Source organism: Schistocerca cancellata, chromosome 9, assembly GCF_023864275.1.
Source record: "Schistocerca cancellata isolate TAMUIC-IGC-003103 chromosome 9, iqSchCanc2.1, whole genome shotgun sequence".
NCBI classification, from domain to species: Eukaryota; Metazoa; Arthropoda; class Insecta; order Orthoptera; family Acrididae; genus Schistocerca; species Schistocerca cancellata.
The window spans coordinates 183,199,446-183,218,287 of record NC_064634.1 but is presented as its reverse complement, the minus strand read 5'-3'; the positions used below and the strand labels follow the sequence as shown (position 1 = coordinate 183,218,287).

The 18,842-nt window shown below is 41.0% G+C and overlaps 1 protein-coding gene across 4 annotated transcripts in view; it reads left to right on the top strand.

Annotated features, from left to right (window-relative positions):
• Positions 1-18,842, top strand: part of LOC126100524 (uncharacterized) — a 79,307-nt gene that overhangs the window by 24,028 nt on the left and 36,437 nt on the right. Inside the window, exon 1 of one of the 4 annotated variants that reach the window (XM_049911137.1) lies at positions 1,450-1,566. The exons of 2 other annotated variants lie outside the window; for them this stretch is intronic. In XM_049911137.1, coding sequence (XP_049767094.1) covers positions 1,535-1,566 — 32 coding nt within the window. In that variant the 5' untranslated portion in view covers positions 1,450-1,534. Of the gene's footprint in view, positions 1-1,449; positions 1,567-5,944; positions 6,095-18,842 lie in introns of those variants that run through there. One more of the 4 variants, XM_049911138.1, reaches the window with a different exon arrangement.

The following is an 18,842-nucleotide window of genomic DNA, read 5'->3' as shown; positions in this document are numbered from 1 at the left end:
GCGCGAAGTAGCTGTGAAATTTACAGGAAGTTCTACGTACTTTTGTGTGTTGGTACGGTCGCAATTCTAGAAACATTTCATTAACACTGCAGGTGTCTATGCAATAATTAGATGCGTATTTTGCCACCGTACTCTTTATATTTTTTGAAACTGAAAAGTCACCAGTAGCCAGAAAATTATTCAATCTCTGTAGTTAGGTTCATTTGGATATAAAAAACAGTTCAACACACTGAAGGGGTCCATTTTCTTAAGGTCTCATCTCATCTGCTTGCACTCTTTCTAGGAGTAAATTACGTAAATACCTCAAGTACATCAACACTCTTCAGTGGTTAACAAGCTGTTTTTTAATTGTTATTAAAAAGAATCTAAGTGTAAAATATGTGTATCTGTGACAACGAATTTAGTAGTTCCGGAGAGAGATCCAATCCTTTCTTTCTCTTTCTCATGAAATAAATTTTCCACTGCTACACTTTACTAATTTGTGTCAAGACGCGTTAAACATGATTTTACCCATCCGTGTGCCAGGCTAGTACAGTGAAAACCAAGACTGGCACCAACGAGCGTGAGCTCTTCGGCACTGAAGCTAGTTGCGAGCAAATAAATAAAATATTCTGTGGAAAGTTATTTCCAGAATTATCGTCAACTACGGATCTGCAACAAAATTCTCCCAGAATAATGGAGAATATTGTGAATGATTCCAAAAGAGTAGGGTTTCATGTCCCGTTGACGACGGATTGAGGAAAGAAGTCGGTCGTGTACTCATAAGAACCACAAGAATATACCCCTGAAAACTATGTAGGGGAGTAACGGAAAACCTAAATCTGGATTTGAACCAGTGCCCTCCCGAAAACGAGTCCAGTGCGTCACCTCGCTCAGTATAAGTAGTTCCAAGCGTTAAGAAGTATTCATACAGCAGCTACAGATAGAGTATGGCCACAAAAATTAAGAACAGAATGCTGCAAGTTTGAGAAACGCGATGTGTCCTGTGTTTCCATCGACAAAATAGCGACAGTTAATGTATTTCACACCCCAAACCGAAAAATTTTATTCAACGCTTTAGCAAGAAAAGGCGGGCAAGGTCTCATTACGAATCGAGTACGATAGCCGCGCTGTTGCCACTTTTTAGACAGAGCGGCATGCAGCTGTGATTCAGCGGTCGGTGCGATGTTGCCGCATGTAATCGATTCGCGCCAGCTTTGGGTGCGTCAGGTACGGTACGAGAAGAGGTTCAGAGCAGAATTTTTCTCTTCGGTCGCAAGCTGCGCTTCTCCCGTGGTAACGATCCGCCTCTTGTGGAAACCGATTCCCCCTACCCTCGCCGTGCCTTCGGAACCTTCCTCCTTCCCGTACCCAGCGCTGCAAGTAGGCGCGCGCTCGCCCGGTAGTGACGTCACAGGCGAGCTCAGTGCGCAGGCGCGCGGCTCTCGGCTGCCTAGTAGTAGCTGCAGCTGCCGACCCAGCAACGCAAGACCATCATCTCTTCTCTGGCCCGCCCGCCCGCCTGCCTGCCTTTTGATCTGTGATCAGTCTCAAAATGAGGGGGGGCGCACGCGTTGTAAACCATTGGTGAGACTTGTGTCGTTTACTGCATCATCACGACTTAAATTCTCTTCGCTGTGGAATTATTTCTATCCGTTGCGACTGTGGCCGCGCCGAAGGGGAACGAAAAGCAAAATGCCGGAATGGCAGCCGTCGTCGATTCCGTATAAAAGAATTACTCACCTTGGGGATTTCTTAGTTATAACGCCCATGCAGACGAGCTGAAGTGCTTGTATTATTAAATGCTCAGTGAAGTTTATTAATTTAGCTCTGAGCTAAATATAACTACACTTTTTGAATAAATCACTTTTTTTTTTAGTTACGCGGCGTACTCTCTCTCGTTGTCAGGGTACGTTCCGAAATGACTCTCGTTAGTGGGAACCTTACCGCGAACGTTGAAATGAGGCGTTTAGTCATGCTTTGTTGCTAGAACGTTCCAGACGAAAATAGCACAGCGACGAAAATACTGCGTCGCTACTGTAAGGACGGTAGTCATATTGAACGTAGAATCCGGATTTTTACAGGAATCGGGACGCTGTCTACATCTTACAAGGGAAATCTAACCCACAGAAACGTGTATCTGCCACATTCAGTGGAAGTTACAGAAATCGGTGCTCGACGGTAGAACATAATTTAAAATCAGGTCGTCACAGGACATGAGTGGCAAAAAATTATCGCACGCCGTCGTACCATCGCATCAAAGAGGAGATGAGGTATTCTGTCATAAGTGTGGTATGAAATGTAGTAAATATTTACTTGCAAAAGTTTGAAACGTTTTCAACGATTTCCTTTGTCCCGTTACTGCGTGCCACAGTGGCCACTGCTGACGTCATCGCGGGGCCTCGCCCGAGGCTATTTGTAGCCCTTATTTAATTAGTGTGAGTTCGTGTTTTGTGCGTTCCCGGTTGAACTGTAAATGTATCCTCATGGTAACAGCTGTTATAGCCGAGATACAGTAATAACATTAGACGGAATATCCCTGGTTTTCACGATATCTGCTGTTCGTAATACTGTAGCAAGTAAATTCTGAACAAGACTGTCGGAGGAGACAAGAGTGGGCACTCTGTTATTTTTGCCGAACATAATAAACAAATAAATATCATTTCAATGATTTTATTGTCATCAGGCGAGGAGGAAATATGTAGATTTTACTTTTTCGTTTTATTTCTTTTTTAATTTTGCTGGGAAATTAACTCGTTTCCGTACAGTTAGGAATCTTCATAATTCCATTTAGGAATGAAACAACATTCCAGAGGTTTGGAATTATCATCTGTAGTGCTGGTGCCTGGGACGAGCGCCAAACAACATATTGACATAGCGATAACGGTAACTGCGTAGTGATAAGCGTAGTTCTTTCATGGGTCACGGTATGTGACGCCATTCACGTTCCGTTCGGTTTGTTTGTCTTAGTTTCAATCGTTTTTGTAATACTGGTCAGGGAATAGTTTAGCAGGTATTAATTTCGGCGAAACTTGCAGTCGTATGCTGACCAGATGTGAGAAAATGTAGTTATTCGCGAAAACAGACATACTGAACGTCATTTCCGTATACAGGGCCCACAGATAAACATCAAAGTATTACGAGAGTGTTTTTTGCCTACATTGGAAGGTAATATCACATAAACGATGAGACATTCCGCTATCCAGTTAGGGTAGTAGTTTGCGAACTTGGGATATACCACTTTGTCTTTCATTAACACAAAACATATGAATGTAAATGAAACAAATTACAGGAAAGTAATGGCGATTACTCTCCGTCTTTGTACACACCCGATCAGAATAAATAACACATTAATCCCCTAATTCGGCTCATACTGTCATGAATCACCTGGAAGATTGACACACGGTTATGTTTGTACCCGAGAACACCTGCAACTGTCATTGTGACAGCTCAGTAAACGTGCCGCACCTAGATACAAAATGAAAAAAGGAAAAACTATGAACAACTTTACAATGCATACAGGTTGTGCAAAATAGTAATTTTTTAACATTTGCTTAAAATGTTTCAGTATTAGATGTGAGTTTTACGTTGATTGTAATTCCAGTTATGACAAAATGGACACCATTCGTTTTTGCTTGTGAAATCGGAAACTGTGTGTAGTTTCCTTGGCGGGGAGAGGAGGGAGAGAGAGCGACAAGTACTGAAACAACCGTGTGGAGGGAGTGTGTGTGATGTATGATTCATGTTTGTCGGCTAACGGCACACACTGTTTAGTGGAACTGCGCGATTCATAATACCTCTCAGTTAACGTTCATAAGGACACTTACGTTGTGCCCTCCGTAGAAAGGAAATATTCATTCTGTAAATATAGTCGTTCCAGGTTCGTTTCAGTATTTAGTTGCTAGTTTAAATGTTCCGAGGCAGGGAATAAGAACTCATACTTCACCGGGGATTTATACATTTGTGCTAAACTTGCTATTCGAGGTTCGTGAGTATCAATCTTTTTTTTAGGGGAGCCCGGAGGTGCCGCAATGCTGAAAGCTTATTTCACTCGGTTTGTCAGTAAGGACGGGTGTACTGATTAGTGTACTAAAACGTCTGATATCCGAACACAACGTTACTACGCCTGGTAATGACTCTGAAAATTGAATGTTACGAAGTTTGGCGGTCGTATAATTACATTATTGATTATGGGTGGGGGATTTCGATATCGAAGTCAATAGTGCCATCGCTAGCCTTATGTATCAGTCCACTGCACGGACGTTTTCTTGCAGTAGGCTCTCATGCCACTTCCAGCAGGATGGCTGAATGTGTTACGCACGTCTCCCACCATTGCCTTAACGTACGGAGACGTAAAATGAAAAAAAAAAAGATGGACGCGCTGTTACCCCAGCGTGTTTGTTCTGCTGTTTTGTAAGGCAATAGAGGCTAGGCCAGAGTTAGTTCTGTCGGCTTCGAGGTCATTAGACGAGAACTAGTTCAGCGAGACTGAAATAGAGCTGAGCGCACTTTAGAGATCTGACTCGGTGAATTAACGAAACCACGAAAAGTGTGAATCAGGGTGGTCGCGTGATGATATGATTGAACTGTGCTTCACTAGTTTTCATTGGATTAACCACTGCGCTACATCTGCCTCTCCTGGTTGTTAAATAGTTAATATCTTGGTGATTCTAGAAACTCCGAAAAGGGAAAGAAAGGAAAAGCTTGTGTTGAGTGAGAAGTGTGTGGGGGGGGGGGGGGGGGCAAGAACTAGATGTAACATTTCGACCAAAATCCATGCCTTGGCATAAGTATTGCAACAGTTTTAAAGTGGGAATCTCGCTTTGGAACCTTCACAACAGGCTCTAGCCGAAAATCCATATGTTGCAGTTCCCGTTGGACGACAAAAAATTTTGGTGTTCTTTGTAACTTGGGTCTAGAGATTCTTGAGCTCGTAAATGTAAGCTGCCGCGTGCTTTTTCATGTATGAGTGTTGTTAGCTGTTACATACGTGAGTTGGAAGAACGAAAAGTGGTCTTCGTTTCAGCATGACCTTTAACGAGATCTTTGTCATATAATCTCTGCTTGAGCAGCGGTAATTGGTATTACGTAACAAACGATCATTAAATATTGACGCCTTTCTAAGCTCGTTGCTGAACATACAGCAGACGGATTTCAATGAACTGTTTCCTCGTTTTACACTGCCTTTCTACGTGCTGCTTTAAGTCCGTCGTCAAATCAGATGACTAGTAGTTCGTTAAGATTTCGCATAAGCAGTTTCGAAAACAGCCAGCATCTGACCTGGACCATACTTCACCATTATTCGACCAGTGAAGTGAGTCTAACCTAGCGTAAATTTAAATTGGACGGACGCTATTCATTAGAAAAGAACACACACTATCTTTCTCTAAGATGCTCAAATTATAGCATTGTAGCCTTTAATTCAATAGCACCGGTAAAAATTACAGTCCATGGCGTGGTTGGCTGGCGAACCAGAGGGTTCAGTCGGCTGTGCGAAATTTTGTAAAAAATTTCCGTTAGATATTGTAAGATCCTGTCGAAATATTCGAGGTAACGGTATACGGTGCCATTGTTATGGAGATAAATTGTTTGAACTCTGCAATGCTTCACTGACCTTGGTCCTTTTGGAGGTGGTACGCTCTTTACCATCCTTCCGACCTTTGAACTGACTTACCAGCCAGTTGTAATGTTGTCTACAGTTTAACATTTGATATTTACAACTCTTGCTTTATTGTAAGAATGTAGTGTGATGAAGTCGTCATTGTTGTTGTGGTAAATGCAAACATACGGAGCTAGGCGCCTCTCTTTGTACTCGAAAGCTAGAAGGCGGCTGTCCGAAGGTCGCTAGACTTACGGAAGTGTGCACACAACGCGGCAACGTCGCTTGGCGAGAGTTGCTCAGGTATGCAGCTGCAAGGTAGCGAGTTCTTGCACGGGGCCGAGAGGAAGCACAATAGGGAGGCCGCGCTGGAACACCTTGTGAGAGCATTGTGTACTGGTTATCTCCTTTGCACTCACTGCCCAACCGTCGTTTTCTAGCCCGTAAAGAGCTGTTCACACTGGAAGCACGACCTAAAACGTCTCTGTCTCGTAGGCGTCACTTAGGTCTTTGAACGTAGGTACTTTCTAATTTCTCGTTTTCAGCCGTCATTGTGACTACCACGTGGTATACTATATGTCTGCCATTACCGCTCTTTCTTGTGCATATTTTTATACTTTGCTCGTTAAGGAATGGATTTATATAGTTGGTTTTTTTTTCTCTTGCATTTTACGTCTGACATTATCATCTCCTTCCCTGTTTGTCGTCTTGATTTATGCTGTTTACTAGATACAAATACAATTTAGCGAAAGATATCACATTGGTTCTGTTAGCTCATTTTATTGTGGTAGAAAACCTAACGGCTATGGAAAACCTTAAACTGTCAGCTAGTTCTTTTATTTGATGTTCCCAATAATTTGTATTAGGTGTAAAAGAATTGTAACAATTTTGCATGAATATGATGTATTTCTTGGATTATGCGTCGGTGCATCAACGTACTCAGTCGAAGAAGAATGGGGAAGGCAATCGGCCAAGGGATATTCAGTGCAACCAATACAGCACGTTTTGCGGAGTGATTTAGGGAAACTACGAAAACATAGCGTGGATGTCAAGTGGTCTTGATTCATAAACCGGAAGTAGTGTGTTCGAATACTGTCTTAGGCATGGATGTTGATTTAAATGAATCTGCGGGCGCTGATAACCTCGCTGTTGTGCGCCCTAAAACACTAATCATCATCATCATCTTAAATGAATCTGAACTGAATGCAATTATAATAAAAACATTCAGTTCTAAAGACGTTAAAACTCAAATAGGAAAATACATATCTAAACCTTTCCCGCTCGTATCAGCTGAATGGCTGATGTACAAAGGCCAGTGAAACACAAATTATTATTCTTTCTTCCGTCTGACGCTTACAGTAATTTAAGGCTCTCTTCCATGAGACGCGTTTGGTTTTTACTGTATTTACAAAGCTTCCTCTGTGGTCATTCTGGAAAGACTGAATACAAGTAGATAGCGTTTCTGTACTTTGCCATTTGTACATTAAAAATATTTTTTCTAAATAAATTTGGCGTACAATTCAATATTCAAATCTCGAGACAGTACGTATACCATATTTCCAGGAAGACTAACGACGTGTTTTGCAAATAAAAGTAAGGCGTCTGGTGAAGGACAGCTGCTGCAGATGGCCCTGGAAATAAACAAAAATACTTGTGCTCATGCAGTGATATGGATTACCTATTTTTCTGATAGTTTAGTGTCTTAACCAGTACGCCACCTCTATTGTTTTTTGTAATTTATTGAAATTTGACAGCCTGGCCACATTCGAAACTTGTAAAAAGCCATGTTTTCGCCTGCGGGCTGCTTTACGCTCTTTGGTGCCATAAATGATTCTACAAGCGTCGACGCCTTTCTTCCGTAAACAGTCCCTTATGTTTTTATTAACAGATTCACATTATTGCTTTCCACCCGTTGCATTTGTTTTTCCATGACGTTTGATATTTTGTCGATACGGTAAGAATGTTATGTACTAGGAAATCCATTAATTATCCATGGTTCCTGGAACATTCAACTCCAGGTACTGAACCACTGTGTTACGTACCTAAAATCATTTCAGTTTTGGCTAAACAAACGACAGAATATGAACGATCATTATGAGGAGTGGGAGGGACGAGCGATTGAAATATATTATTAGAGGGGGTCGGTGTTTTATTATAGGTTTCAGTGATTTTTTTTAAAATTATTCCTGTTAATGTCAGATGATGAGTGAATGAGTAGGAATTAGAAACTTTTCTACATGGCTGTGAAAAATGTCAGTTTGCACAGTAGATCGGATTCCACGTAAAACAATTGTATTCCTCTTATAAATAGGTAAGCCTTCGTTACATGCGTGAGAGAAATAAGTAATACTGTCCCTTGGATGTTACATGTAATTAGGCTTCTGGGTTCTGCATTGAAATTAATCTATTGTTCAGGAAGAATGTGATGTATTCCGTAACCGACAATTTAAATAAGAGCTTTGTGACATGGAGCGAGAGGAAAAACTGACATACAAAAAAATGTTTCGGGTTCTCTAACACTCTATGCGGTTGTGTATGACTACAGTTTTTCTTTACCTTATTAAACCACAACGCGCTTGATTTCCACTCATTACCAAAAATTGAGCCCATATCTCGTGATCAAATGATTAGCGTAGCTGCCTCGACAACTTGGTGTCGAAGGTTCGATTTCCTTCTGCGTTGGAGATTTTTGTCCACTAGGGAACTGGGTGTTGTGCTGTCCTCATTATCGTCGTCTCATTATCGACACGCAAGTGGCCGAAGTGATGTCAAATAGCAAGACTAGCACTGAGCCGAAATACCCCAGGCGGATCCGCCGGCCAGCACTGCCATTCGACCATTTCACAAATGACTTCAGACACTACTTCTAGCACGGAAAAATATTGAAATAATAGACACAAACATCTTTTTTTTTTTTTTTTTTTTGAAAAAAAAAGAGGGACGGTGAAGATGAGACCAAGTAATATATTTTTTAAACCAAAGTAATTAGATGTCTACTCCGAAAATCACAATTGAAGGAACAAATATGTTCATGATGGCTTTGAATATGTGTTATTTGTCCTCACCATACGAATTTCTGCCATATCCGGCTAAGGAAATTTATCTTCTCGTGTCAAAAATTTGAAAAGGGCCTATTCAGATACAGTAATTAAATGGCACCGTGTTCTAGGATGCAGAATATCACGGTCCTACTTAAATGAACACACACACACACACACACACACACACACACACACAGTTTGCCCCTCCCCTCCCCTCCTTTTCACTGCGACACTGCAGCGAGCTGCTTCCCGTCCTCACTCTAGCTCTGCAGTCCCCCCTCCCCTGCCTCCATAAATCTCTCCCTCTCCTCCCTTATCGCGCGCTCTCTCTCTCTCTCTCTCTCTCTCTCTCTCTCTCTCTCTCTCTTATCGCGCGCTCTCTCCTCCTCCCTCTCTCTCTCTCCCTTATCGCGCGCTCTCTCCTCCTCCTCCTCCTCCTCCTCCTCCTCCCTCCCTCTCTCTCTCTCTCTCTCACACACACACACACACACACACACACAAAATAACAGCGTACTTATGAGTTAAGCACTAGATTAATCTGATGACCAGGAAACAAATACTCTGCTAAAGCATTTCTCTTTCCGTGTTGCGAAGTGCGGAGCAATATGTCCTGCGTCGAAACATTGTATCTACGGGCCACTTTGTAAAGAAACTTTTGGCGCTACCATTTTGTATAATATTTAGCATAAATACTAACGTTACCGATAGCTATTGACACAGTAGGTGATTGTGCTCAACAAACTGTCGTGGCGCCCCATATAATAGGGCTTGGGATTTTTTCATTGTGTTATCGCTCATTTTGTTTCCTTTGGCAGGACATTTCGTGCTGTGTGGTAGTGGAGGGTGATAAAATAATTTTGCTGTTTTTTACTACTTTTATTGCTCACGTTTAGGTTGCAGAGAATCAGGGATATTATATCAGAATAGGTTAAGGACTATTAACTTTATACGGTATTTCTATTAAATAGAAATTTTGTGTTTCGTCTGCTTTCAAAATAGTTGATGCGCTAACAACATATGGGTTCTATCTATTATTGCAATACGAAATATTCACACACGTTTTTTTCAAGCTACTTGCCCACTGCGTGTTTGGTGTAATGTGACAGTTTTAATGAGTTAAGTGATGCAGTGGTTCTTACACGGGATTCGCATTCGATAAGAGATTTTGTTCACCGTTCGGCCATTCATCTTTAGTTTTCCGTTGTTTCCGTGCATCATTTTACGGGAAAGCCAGCGTGGCTTCTTTAAAATAACCACGGTTATTTAAATGAGAGTCCGTGTTTCATTTGTACGGGGCGTCGTCGTTGACGGAACGATAAACTGTAATATTTCTCTCTTTCTAGGCCATTTATCACATATTTGCACGTCAGTCATCCACTTACGCTTTTACTATTATGACGGGGGCGTTTCCCAGATGTATTGATTCTAGAAGAATATTTAACTACCACCCTGCAATGTGTGTAAGTAGCTATCAGGGTACGAAAACGCTAGAGTGGCACCATGTGACTGACTCATCTGGGGAGCGATATTTTTATACGTATTTTGCGTATGTCTGACATTATTCAGAGCTTCGTTAACCATAAATGGATAACGTGCGTCTTCACCTCATTTATACTGTAGAACGAGAGAAACAAGGAAAAATCGGGAAAGCATTAAGTCTCATAAGGAAGAATGAACGCTGTTATGTTGCTTCGTTAAGCGGTAAAATTTACGATAGTGTGTGGTGTTCCGTACAGGCTAATTTGGTATTTTTTGTATCTGTGACTGTCCTTACTTTCCCTTACTGCCCACCAAAATCTAGAAAAAAGAATGAAATTGCGCGGTCCCTCCCGATGGAGGGTCGAGTCCTCCCTCGGGCATGGGTGTGTATGTTGTTCTTAGCATAAGTTATTTTAAGTAGTATTCTAGGGGCCGATGACCTCAGAAATGTGGTCCCATAGGAATTCACACACATTTGAACATTTTGAAAATGAAATTGCAAATAAGAGGTACACGTAGGAGAAGTAGCGGTTGACAAGACGCATCTACGATACTAATTGTTAAATGGGAGTACACTGTAACCATGAAAAGTAACAGCTCTTGCAACCAGCTCTCAAACCGTCATGAAAACCTTATTTCTTCGAATTGCGTAAAAGAGTGGCAGACAATAACGCTGGTTAAAAAGCTCGCTGTTCAGCATAAGCTAATAATTTGGTACGCAGCGAGGTTTCGCTGGTTAAGACAGTGGATCCCCATTGAGAAAAAATGTTCTACCCTGTCATCCAGATTATATGCCACGTAATGTTCATGTTTATAATTAACAGGTTTCTAGGAGTATCGGAACACACAGTGGGAGAAAAATGAAATGAAATGGGCGTATGGCATTGTTGGCCGGGAGGCCCCATTCGGGGAAGGGGAAGTTCGGCCGCCGAGTGCTAGTCTTATTTCAGTCGACGCCACACTGGGCGACTTGCGTTCCGGTGATGAGGATGAAATGATGATGATGATGATGATGATGATGATGATGATGATGATGGGGAATCGAACCCGCTGCATGGGAGGCAAGCACGTAACCACCTAGCTAAGCAGGCGGGAGAAACTTAATGGAAACATAATATTTGTAATGATAAATGTGGTTAAACTTATCGCTGTAGTTGACTGTAAACGATGGGTTAGGAGTTTGAATTCCACCGTAGACAAGTATGCGTGTTTTAATCGATACGTACTACATATTGTAATTATTACGTTCTAAAAGCGGCGATGTGACTTCATTTGTCTACACGATCGGTTGACAGATAGTTTTATCAGTCACAGCTGTAGAGTATCAAGGAGTATTGGAATATAACCAATTAAGGTGGAACGACCAGACAAGTCTAGTTGTGAGGAATTCTGATGCCAGAAAGGTTCTCAGAAGAATCGTAAGAGAAATATCGTTTACCCGAAAGACGCTGCGCAGCTTTGTCGCCGGTTGGTTCAGCCAGTGCGATTAACTCGCAGAAGTGCTCGACAACTCCCACTTGGGGACAGTACAATGGCGTTATGGATCGCGAACAGCCGGGAGTCACGTATAAATACGAGTAACGAAACATTGCTTCCTTGCTCTCCCCGTTTATGCCTTCTACTCTGTGTTTTGACTTTCTCGTTTTATAGTTTGATGCGTCTGACTAGATCCGTCCACATTTAGCGGACCCGCTCTCTTCCGCGAGTAACTTTGGAATCGCGGGACTGATGACCTCACCGTTTAGTCCCATAACCCTCTTCAATCAATCAGTCAAACATTACTTCCCCGACTTGCAATCTTTTACTGACCTCCAGGATGAAAGCAGATAAATCGGTTCGTACACATTTTTATCTAATAAATGATGGGGCTTAAGGCCTGGTAGAAGCTTTTCTAGTTGACACCACTTAGGTTATTAGCCGGTCTGATATCTTTACTGTAACTGCGTCGTGTAGGTGACTGATGAAAGCGTGTCGTATTTTTGTTGTTGTTTTCGATGATGATGATGGTGGTGGTGGTGGTGGTGGTGGTGGTGGTGGTGGTGGTAGTAGTAGTGATGATGATGATGATGATGATGATGATGATGATGATGATAGAACTCAGATGGTAAAGCCCTGTAAGGTACTGACAAAATTTCTGCACGCGTGCCATCTTCGAATTCAACAGAAAGGAGAAATGATAGACTTACTGAAGTACAATGTGAGAAATAGCACGAAGTTTTTTTTTAAAAGAAAGTCTGCGCATAGATAAACTTGAATAAGGAAGCAGATGAACTGTGTGTAAGTACGATTGAAATGCTTCCACAGGTTATACAATAATGATGCTCTAGTATTGATGTGGACCATCGCGAACAGATCGGCGGGATGTGTAATACACGTCGCTCATCTACGTTGGCGCTGCCACACGCCTGTTCCAACAGGACTGCTGTATTGATTTGCGCCGCAATTGTGGGTTGGGGCACAGCTCAAGAGCTGGGGAGAATGCTGCAGCAGCCACCAGACACGGGTCGCCAGTTGGGTTGTCCGCCTCCACGGAGACTCCGAGTCTCCGTCGTCGCTGTCTCCGGTGTGTCGTCACAGCTATTAGGAGCGACTACTGCGTTCCATTTACCATTCCTCTTTACATTCTTGAAAAACTAGCATGCGTCCTGGGGAGGACATACAGGGTTTCAGATTTTTGTTGCCGTAGTATGACGAACAATTTCGAAGTAACTGCAAGACTTAACGACTGTTGGCAAAAGGATAGTTACGTTAATCTTACCTGTACCATCCTTAATTATTGGTTATGGTATTCATTGATATGCAGGGTAGCTGCCTCCCTAAGACTAATTAGCGGCAGAAAAAATCTTTCCAAATACTTGCTAGATTTCTGCTGCACTACCGGTTTATATTGTTGATATTAAAAAAATTGTAAACACTTAGAGTGAGAAGTGTTGAATTATTTTAACTGATATGAATTTATACCGATCTATAGAATGTAGTTGTAGGTATTGTCATTATGGTTACAGACAGTCATTTTGCCTTTATTGTTGTTTTATTTAAAACTCAGACTCTTTTCAAAGGGGTCGCCTCTCATCTTTATATGGCGAAAACATGTGATTATATATGGTATGTTTAAGTAAATAAACTTAGGAACATCTTCATGTGGACAAATCACGAAAGTACTGATAAACGTTTTCCATCAAGGTAGTGAAATTTTATTACACAGCCTAGCGTATGGGAAAGGTGTTCGTCTGTGGTTTGATGGTAGATTTGTGTGCCACAGCAGCTCATTATAGAGACATTTGTTTTAAAATATCTTTTGTTTCCCTTCAGATTTCTGTACAACTATAAAGCATGTTCCACGGACTGAATAGCTGTTATCTATTATTACAATCATATAGGACATTTATATCACCAAAATGACGAATGTATTTCAGTGTTTTTAGTTTCCAGCAGTTATTGGCTCGGCACTCTTGATTTACGTTAATTCCCAGTTTTTTCACACGTGAAATTCTTAAGAAATAAGTAGCGTTTAGCGGGATCGTGTTTATACCTAAAAGCAAAGCAAATTCACTGATTAACCTGAACATCGACGTAGTATCCAAATGAGCAAGTCATTTCGATGAAATTTCATATTCACTTTATGAGTAGTGTCGGAACGTCCGATGGTACTTGTAGCAGATCTTATCTGGAAAACACTCCCATAGACCTACTGTATGTCTCATGTAGTGGCTAAAACATGAACTTGTATTGATTACATTTTCCTTAGTTTCCCAAGATAAATTAAGGTGAATGCCGAAATGATGTTTTTAGATGGTCACTGACGATGGACTGCCTCATTATTATATAGCATTCCAGTCCCTGCTGCTACGCGGCGCAAAGATTTGCCGTGTTTCAATTTATATCAGAGCATAAGGAATGAGAATTTATGTGTCATTGGTTATAAGGGTGAATTCTTCTGATGATTTTTACTTTAAACCATACCACTGCTAGGTTTTTAGCGCCCGGATTATGAACTTTAATTGTGAATTGAGCCAGACGAACTCAGAGATCACTTCTTTGTAATGGTTACGGCACAGTCTTATCTGAAACACACTTTAAACTGAAATGCAAACGTACTTGAGATTGAACTTCCTCCAAAACAAGGCAAACGGGATCACCTTCAAATATTTTAGTCTGTGTGCGGACATTGTGGGTTACCCTGTATCCTAATTTTCAGCAGTTTTCAATCCACACATTATTAAAATTCATGCACATTATTACAATTCATGAAGCCCACTTCAGATTTATAACCGACGTTCGCGGCGTATTACAGATTCCAGGAAGACAAAAGTACGCTTCCGTTCATATGTATTCTTTCAGTAATAAAAAGTCTTGTAGCTCACTAGTCATCAGCTTTGTGTTTCAGCTACAAGCCCGATCGTACCTTAGATGCAAAAATGAAAATGACTGTCGAAAGGCTGTTTACGGTTTTATTTATACTCGTAGAAATTAGCAAACAATCTATGTTCGCAGCGTTTGTACTAACTCAAGGATCCCATTCATATTAGAAAGTTAACCTTGCTTTCGTTTCAGGTGGAACATTAATCGACATCTACATATCATTAATGAACTTCTCATCATTAGGGTTATATACAAATCTAGGCGAAATATAGTATTTCGAAAGAATTACAATAATCGTTCCGACGCGTTTATTAAGCACGTATTAATGTTTTGAATGTCACAGAAACTATAGAAATGATACGACATTAAATTTATGCCAGGAATTGCTTTGGAATAGAAAAATTTATTAGCTTCTGTGAAAAGTTTCCATGGAATGTCATGCGCTTCAGTGAATAGACAAATGGCAAATGTGCACAATATTTTTTCGCAGAACGTTGTTTTAATACTCCTGCAGCAGAATTTTATTCACAATTCGTACGTTCGATGGCACAATTCTACAGTAGTTCTACCTGTCTCTATGTCGCTATCGCTAGTAGATCAGTCTGAAACAGATCTGTCTGAAACAGAACTGTCTGAAGTAAAATATGAACGGTAAGAAAATTTAAGACTGTGAGGGGGCAACTGTTTTTGAGAGCAGCGTGTGTATGTCGTGGGGGATAACTTTCTTAAGAGAACAGATCCGATATAGACTTTATCGCGCTTCGAAGAATGTTGTGAATGCACTGAAAATAACGTTCTCACCCGTAAGAGAATTTTTGCGTTGTTTGAAATGTTTTTTAACTGTGTACACCGTCGGTTTTAAACTGTCTACACCGTCGGTTTTAGTTTAGCTAATTTTTTGCTTATTCCAAACTATAATTTCCGTCCCCAGAAATGTTGGTCCTCCAATAACAGTCGACGATACGCTTTGTTTCCTACTCCATAAAATATATAATTAGTGCATTAGTCAGTACACTAATTCAGAAATCTGAAAGGTTTTGTCAAGTGTAGAAATACATTTTAATTTTAATATTTCTGTGGGACCTTGAATATGCGGTTGCAAATGCGCTTTTGATTTCTTAGGATTTTTCGTACACCCGTGTACGGCGCGGTTACGGGACGGGAGAGATAGAGCGTTCACAAGAAGCAATCAAAGCCATAAGCATAGTAAATTAAGTTTTGGAGATCTTTTTGCCACCGTTCCATATTTTGCGTGACGCTCGTCAGAGCTTCTGCTGTGTACTAGTGACTTGCGTCAAATGCACCATTTCTTTTGGAGTCAATTTTCACGCCGAACTCTTAATTGTATCCTAGATCACGTAATAATGTATGTGATCTGGGGTTGTACGAGATTAGATTGCCATTATATTATTATTTCTGTGAATTATATGTGACTGGCTTACGCGTATGAGCAGCATCATGTTGCTGACATAGCTGCTTTCTTTGCGGTTTCACTAGATGATGACATGCAGGAGATGTACTAATTTACATTCTTTCTTTGTGCCATATACGTTCTTCCGTAATTTACTTTCTTTCGTTCTTCCGTAGTAAAATACCTGCAGCAGATATCAGAACGCTGATTGAACGTTGAAACACTGAAACATAAGAAACAATATTATGAACATAGGAAAACATCTGAGAGGGGGAAAACGACAGTCCACTGCAGATTAATTTGCGCGACAGTAAGATCAAGATCACGCGGGTTGTTGGTTAGCCGAACAAATTGTGTCGGGCGGTGATTAGTTTTTGGAAAGAAATGCTTATGTGTATTGACATATTGCTGTTGAGAACGTTACCGTAAAACCAAAGATCTCCACTCAGTTCAGAGGGAAGCGTCTGTGACGAGAGGCGACGGTTAACATGTGTTAAAATGACATTACATGATTCCATTTGAATATCTTTCAGTCACTGGCTCATGTTGTTTATGAAATAAACAAACCTGTTTTCTAGACGAAGTTCATGAGAACGGTGAGCCTGCTTTTGACTGAAACTTGTACAGGAAATTATCTGTAGCCAGGTGGATCATAAGTTTGACACCTTTCAAAACAATCCTTTCCTTGCCGTCTGGGCTCCGATTTTCTCGAGCAAAAGACTGTTAAGAAATGTGGATTTTAATACTTTTAACGTGTACTGTAGATAAGCTTATTTATTCTGAAATAATACGTAATCCTCTATTGTAGAAATACACAATGAATTTAGAACGTCGCCTTTAAAGAGTTGATGATGGTTTTTCGCTCGACATTTGCGTTGAGATTGCATTAGTGAATTGTTGCTGTCACATTTAGGCATAACAGTTGATCTGTTGCGTCAGTGACCCTTGTTGGTGGTGCGTTGGGGGGGGGGGGGGGGGCCGGGATCCGGGATAGTGGAGGTGGCAGTGGCAATTAAAAAGCAAGCAAACTCAAGTAGGCTACATAGGCGCATTTAACTGCACACACATTATGTAGTGGTGGCGCACTTCTCACTTTTGATTGTCCAGGATAGGCGTTACGCCGGCTATTGTGGCCGAGCGGTTCTAGGCGCTTCAGTCTGGAACCGCGCGACCGCTACGGTCGCAGGTTCGAATCCTGCCTCGGGCATGGATGTGTGTGATGTCCTTAGGTTAGTTTGGTTTAAGTAGTTCTAAGTTCTAGGGGATTGATGACCTCAGATGATAAGTCCCATAGTGCTCAGAGCCATTTGAACCATAGGCGTTACAGATCGGATCTACATAATACTCTAATTATCTGTGTAATCAGCATAAATACAGTTGATTGTCGCAGTGCGTATTTGAATGTATTGTGCATTAGTAATGTTTAGCCAAATTCTTACGAGATACGTAAAAACAATTTACACATTTTGCGTGCTATGTATTTTTCGAAATTAATGTGTTGGGTACGGGGACTAAAAACACGTGGTAAAGAACGAAGGAGGTCACAGCTCTGCAGTACTTTTATAGGACATAAGTAAACGATCTGCCTTTTTAAGACTTGTGACTAACTACTAACACTATTTTCCGTTTCCAATGTGTTCAACAATATTCACATGAAAATCGAAGTGATAACAGATAATATTAATGCACATTTATCTTTCAGCTCTTTACACAATGAATAAATCGCGATTTGCGTGGAAGGAACTGAAAGGAGGAGATGGTGCTTATAACTTAGTCCAGTTTGGAAGATGTGTTAAACATCCTTCCAGACCTTGCGTCTGTTACATCCTAGGGTTACTTTCGTAGTCGTATAGTTACACGTAGGCAGCGGAAATGAATTCTGCGTTTCGGAATATCCGAGTGTGCGACGTCAGTCATTTAGTAGTAGAGTGTACGAAAGATTTGCTGCAGCTATTCTCATAAGTGCACGATAAGGCGTTTTTTTGTTTTGCATGTGTGGATGTAGGTGATGTACACACTTTACACTGGAAGAGTAGGAGAGGCTCCTTTCTTTGCAGTAATGAACAAATTCGTAGGCTATTTGTATAGAGAGGATGTTTTAAACAGCGAGTCCTAACATTTGATGGAAAGGTTAAAAAAAAGATGAACATTTTCCCACCGGACAAACATAGCCGTCCGCAGGGGGAAGGGGCTTCAGCGTGCACTCTTGGCCCCACCTCCCCCCTCCCCTCACCACCGATGTGTCTCTGCCCTTCCCACTGCATGCTTGAAATCTGGAGTACAGAGTTTTCATTCATTACAAAAGTCTCAAACAGTTCTAGAAGTGAGTGAATAACCATCAGTTCATTGGGATGTAATTTCTTTTGTGTCACCTATAAGCTTTGGGATTTGTCACATGGTATCTCTCGAAACTAAGATGTTCATAACAAAAGAACTGGTGATTTTAGAGTCTTGGCCCTGCACCCTCCTTGCCCCCTGGGTAAATTTTTATTAACATCCATGCTGACAACTCAATTATTTCAAGCTAAAGTGTTTAATTCTTTGTGTTTAAATATCAGTTATTGTGTGTTTGAAATGTATTACAAATGCTGTTAGAGAACATAGCCCATTCTTGAAACCAGTATGATGAACTTGAGACGTTTGAGGCATGGACTAGCAGCAACATACTTATCAAATATCACCCAGCTGATTTATGTCAGTGTCATTTTCAAGAATGGCTGAAGTTGCTGATTCCAGATTAAAAGATGAAATTTTATCCAAAAATTTACTGCATGCAATTACTTACTGGTATACTAAAACCTGTTACCTTTCCCAGAATACAAATGTTACAAAATATTTTGTTGCCCAATATTTCATTTATGTTTATGGACCTCTGAATACAGCATCACAAATTTAGGAGCTTGGAGTGAACTATGAAGTGTAATTTGGGCAACCATATTTGTGACTACTATTCATCTATTTACATGACTTA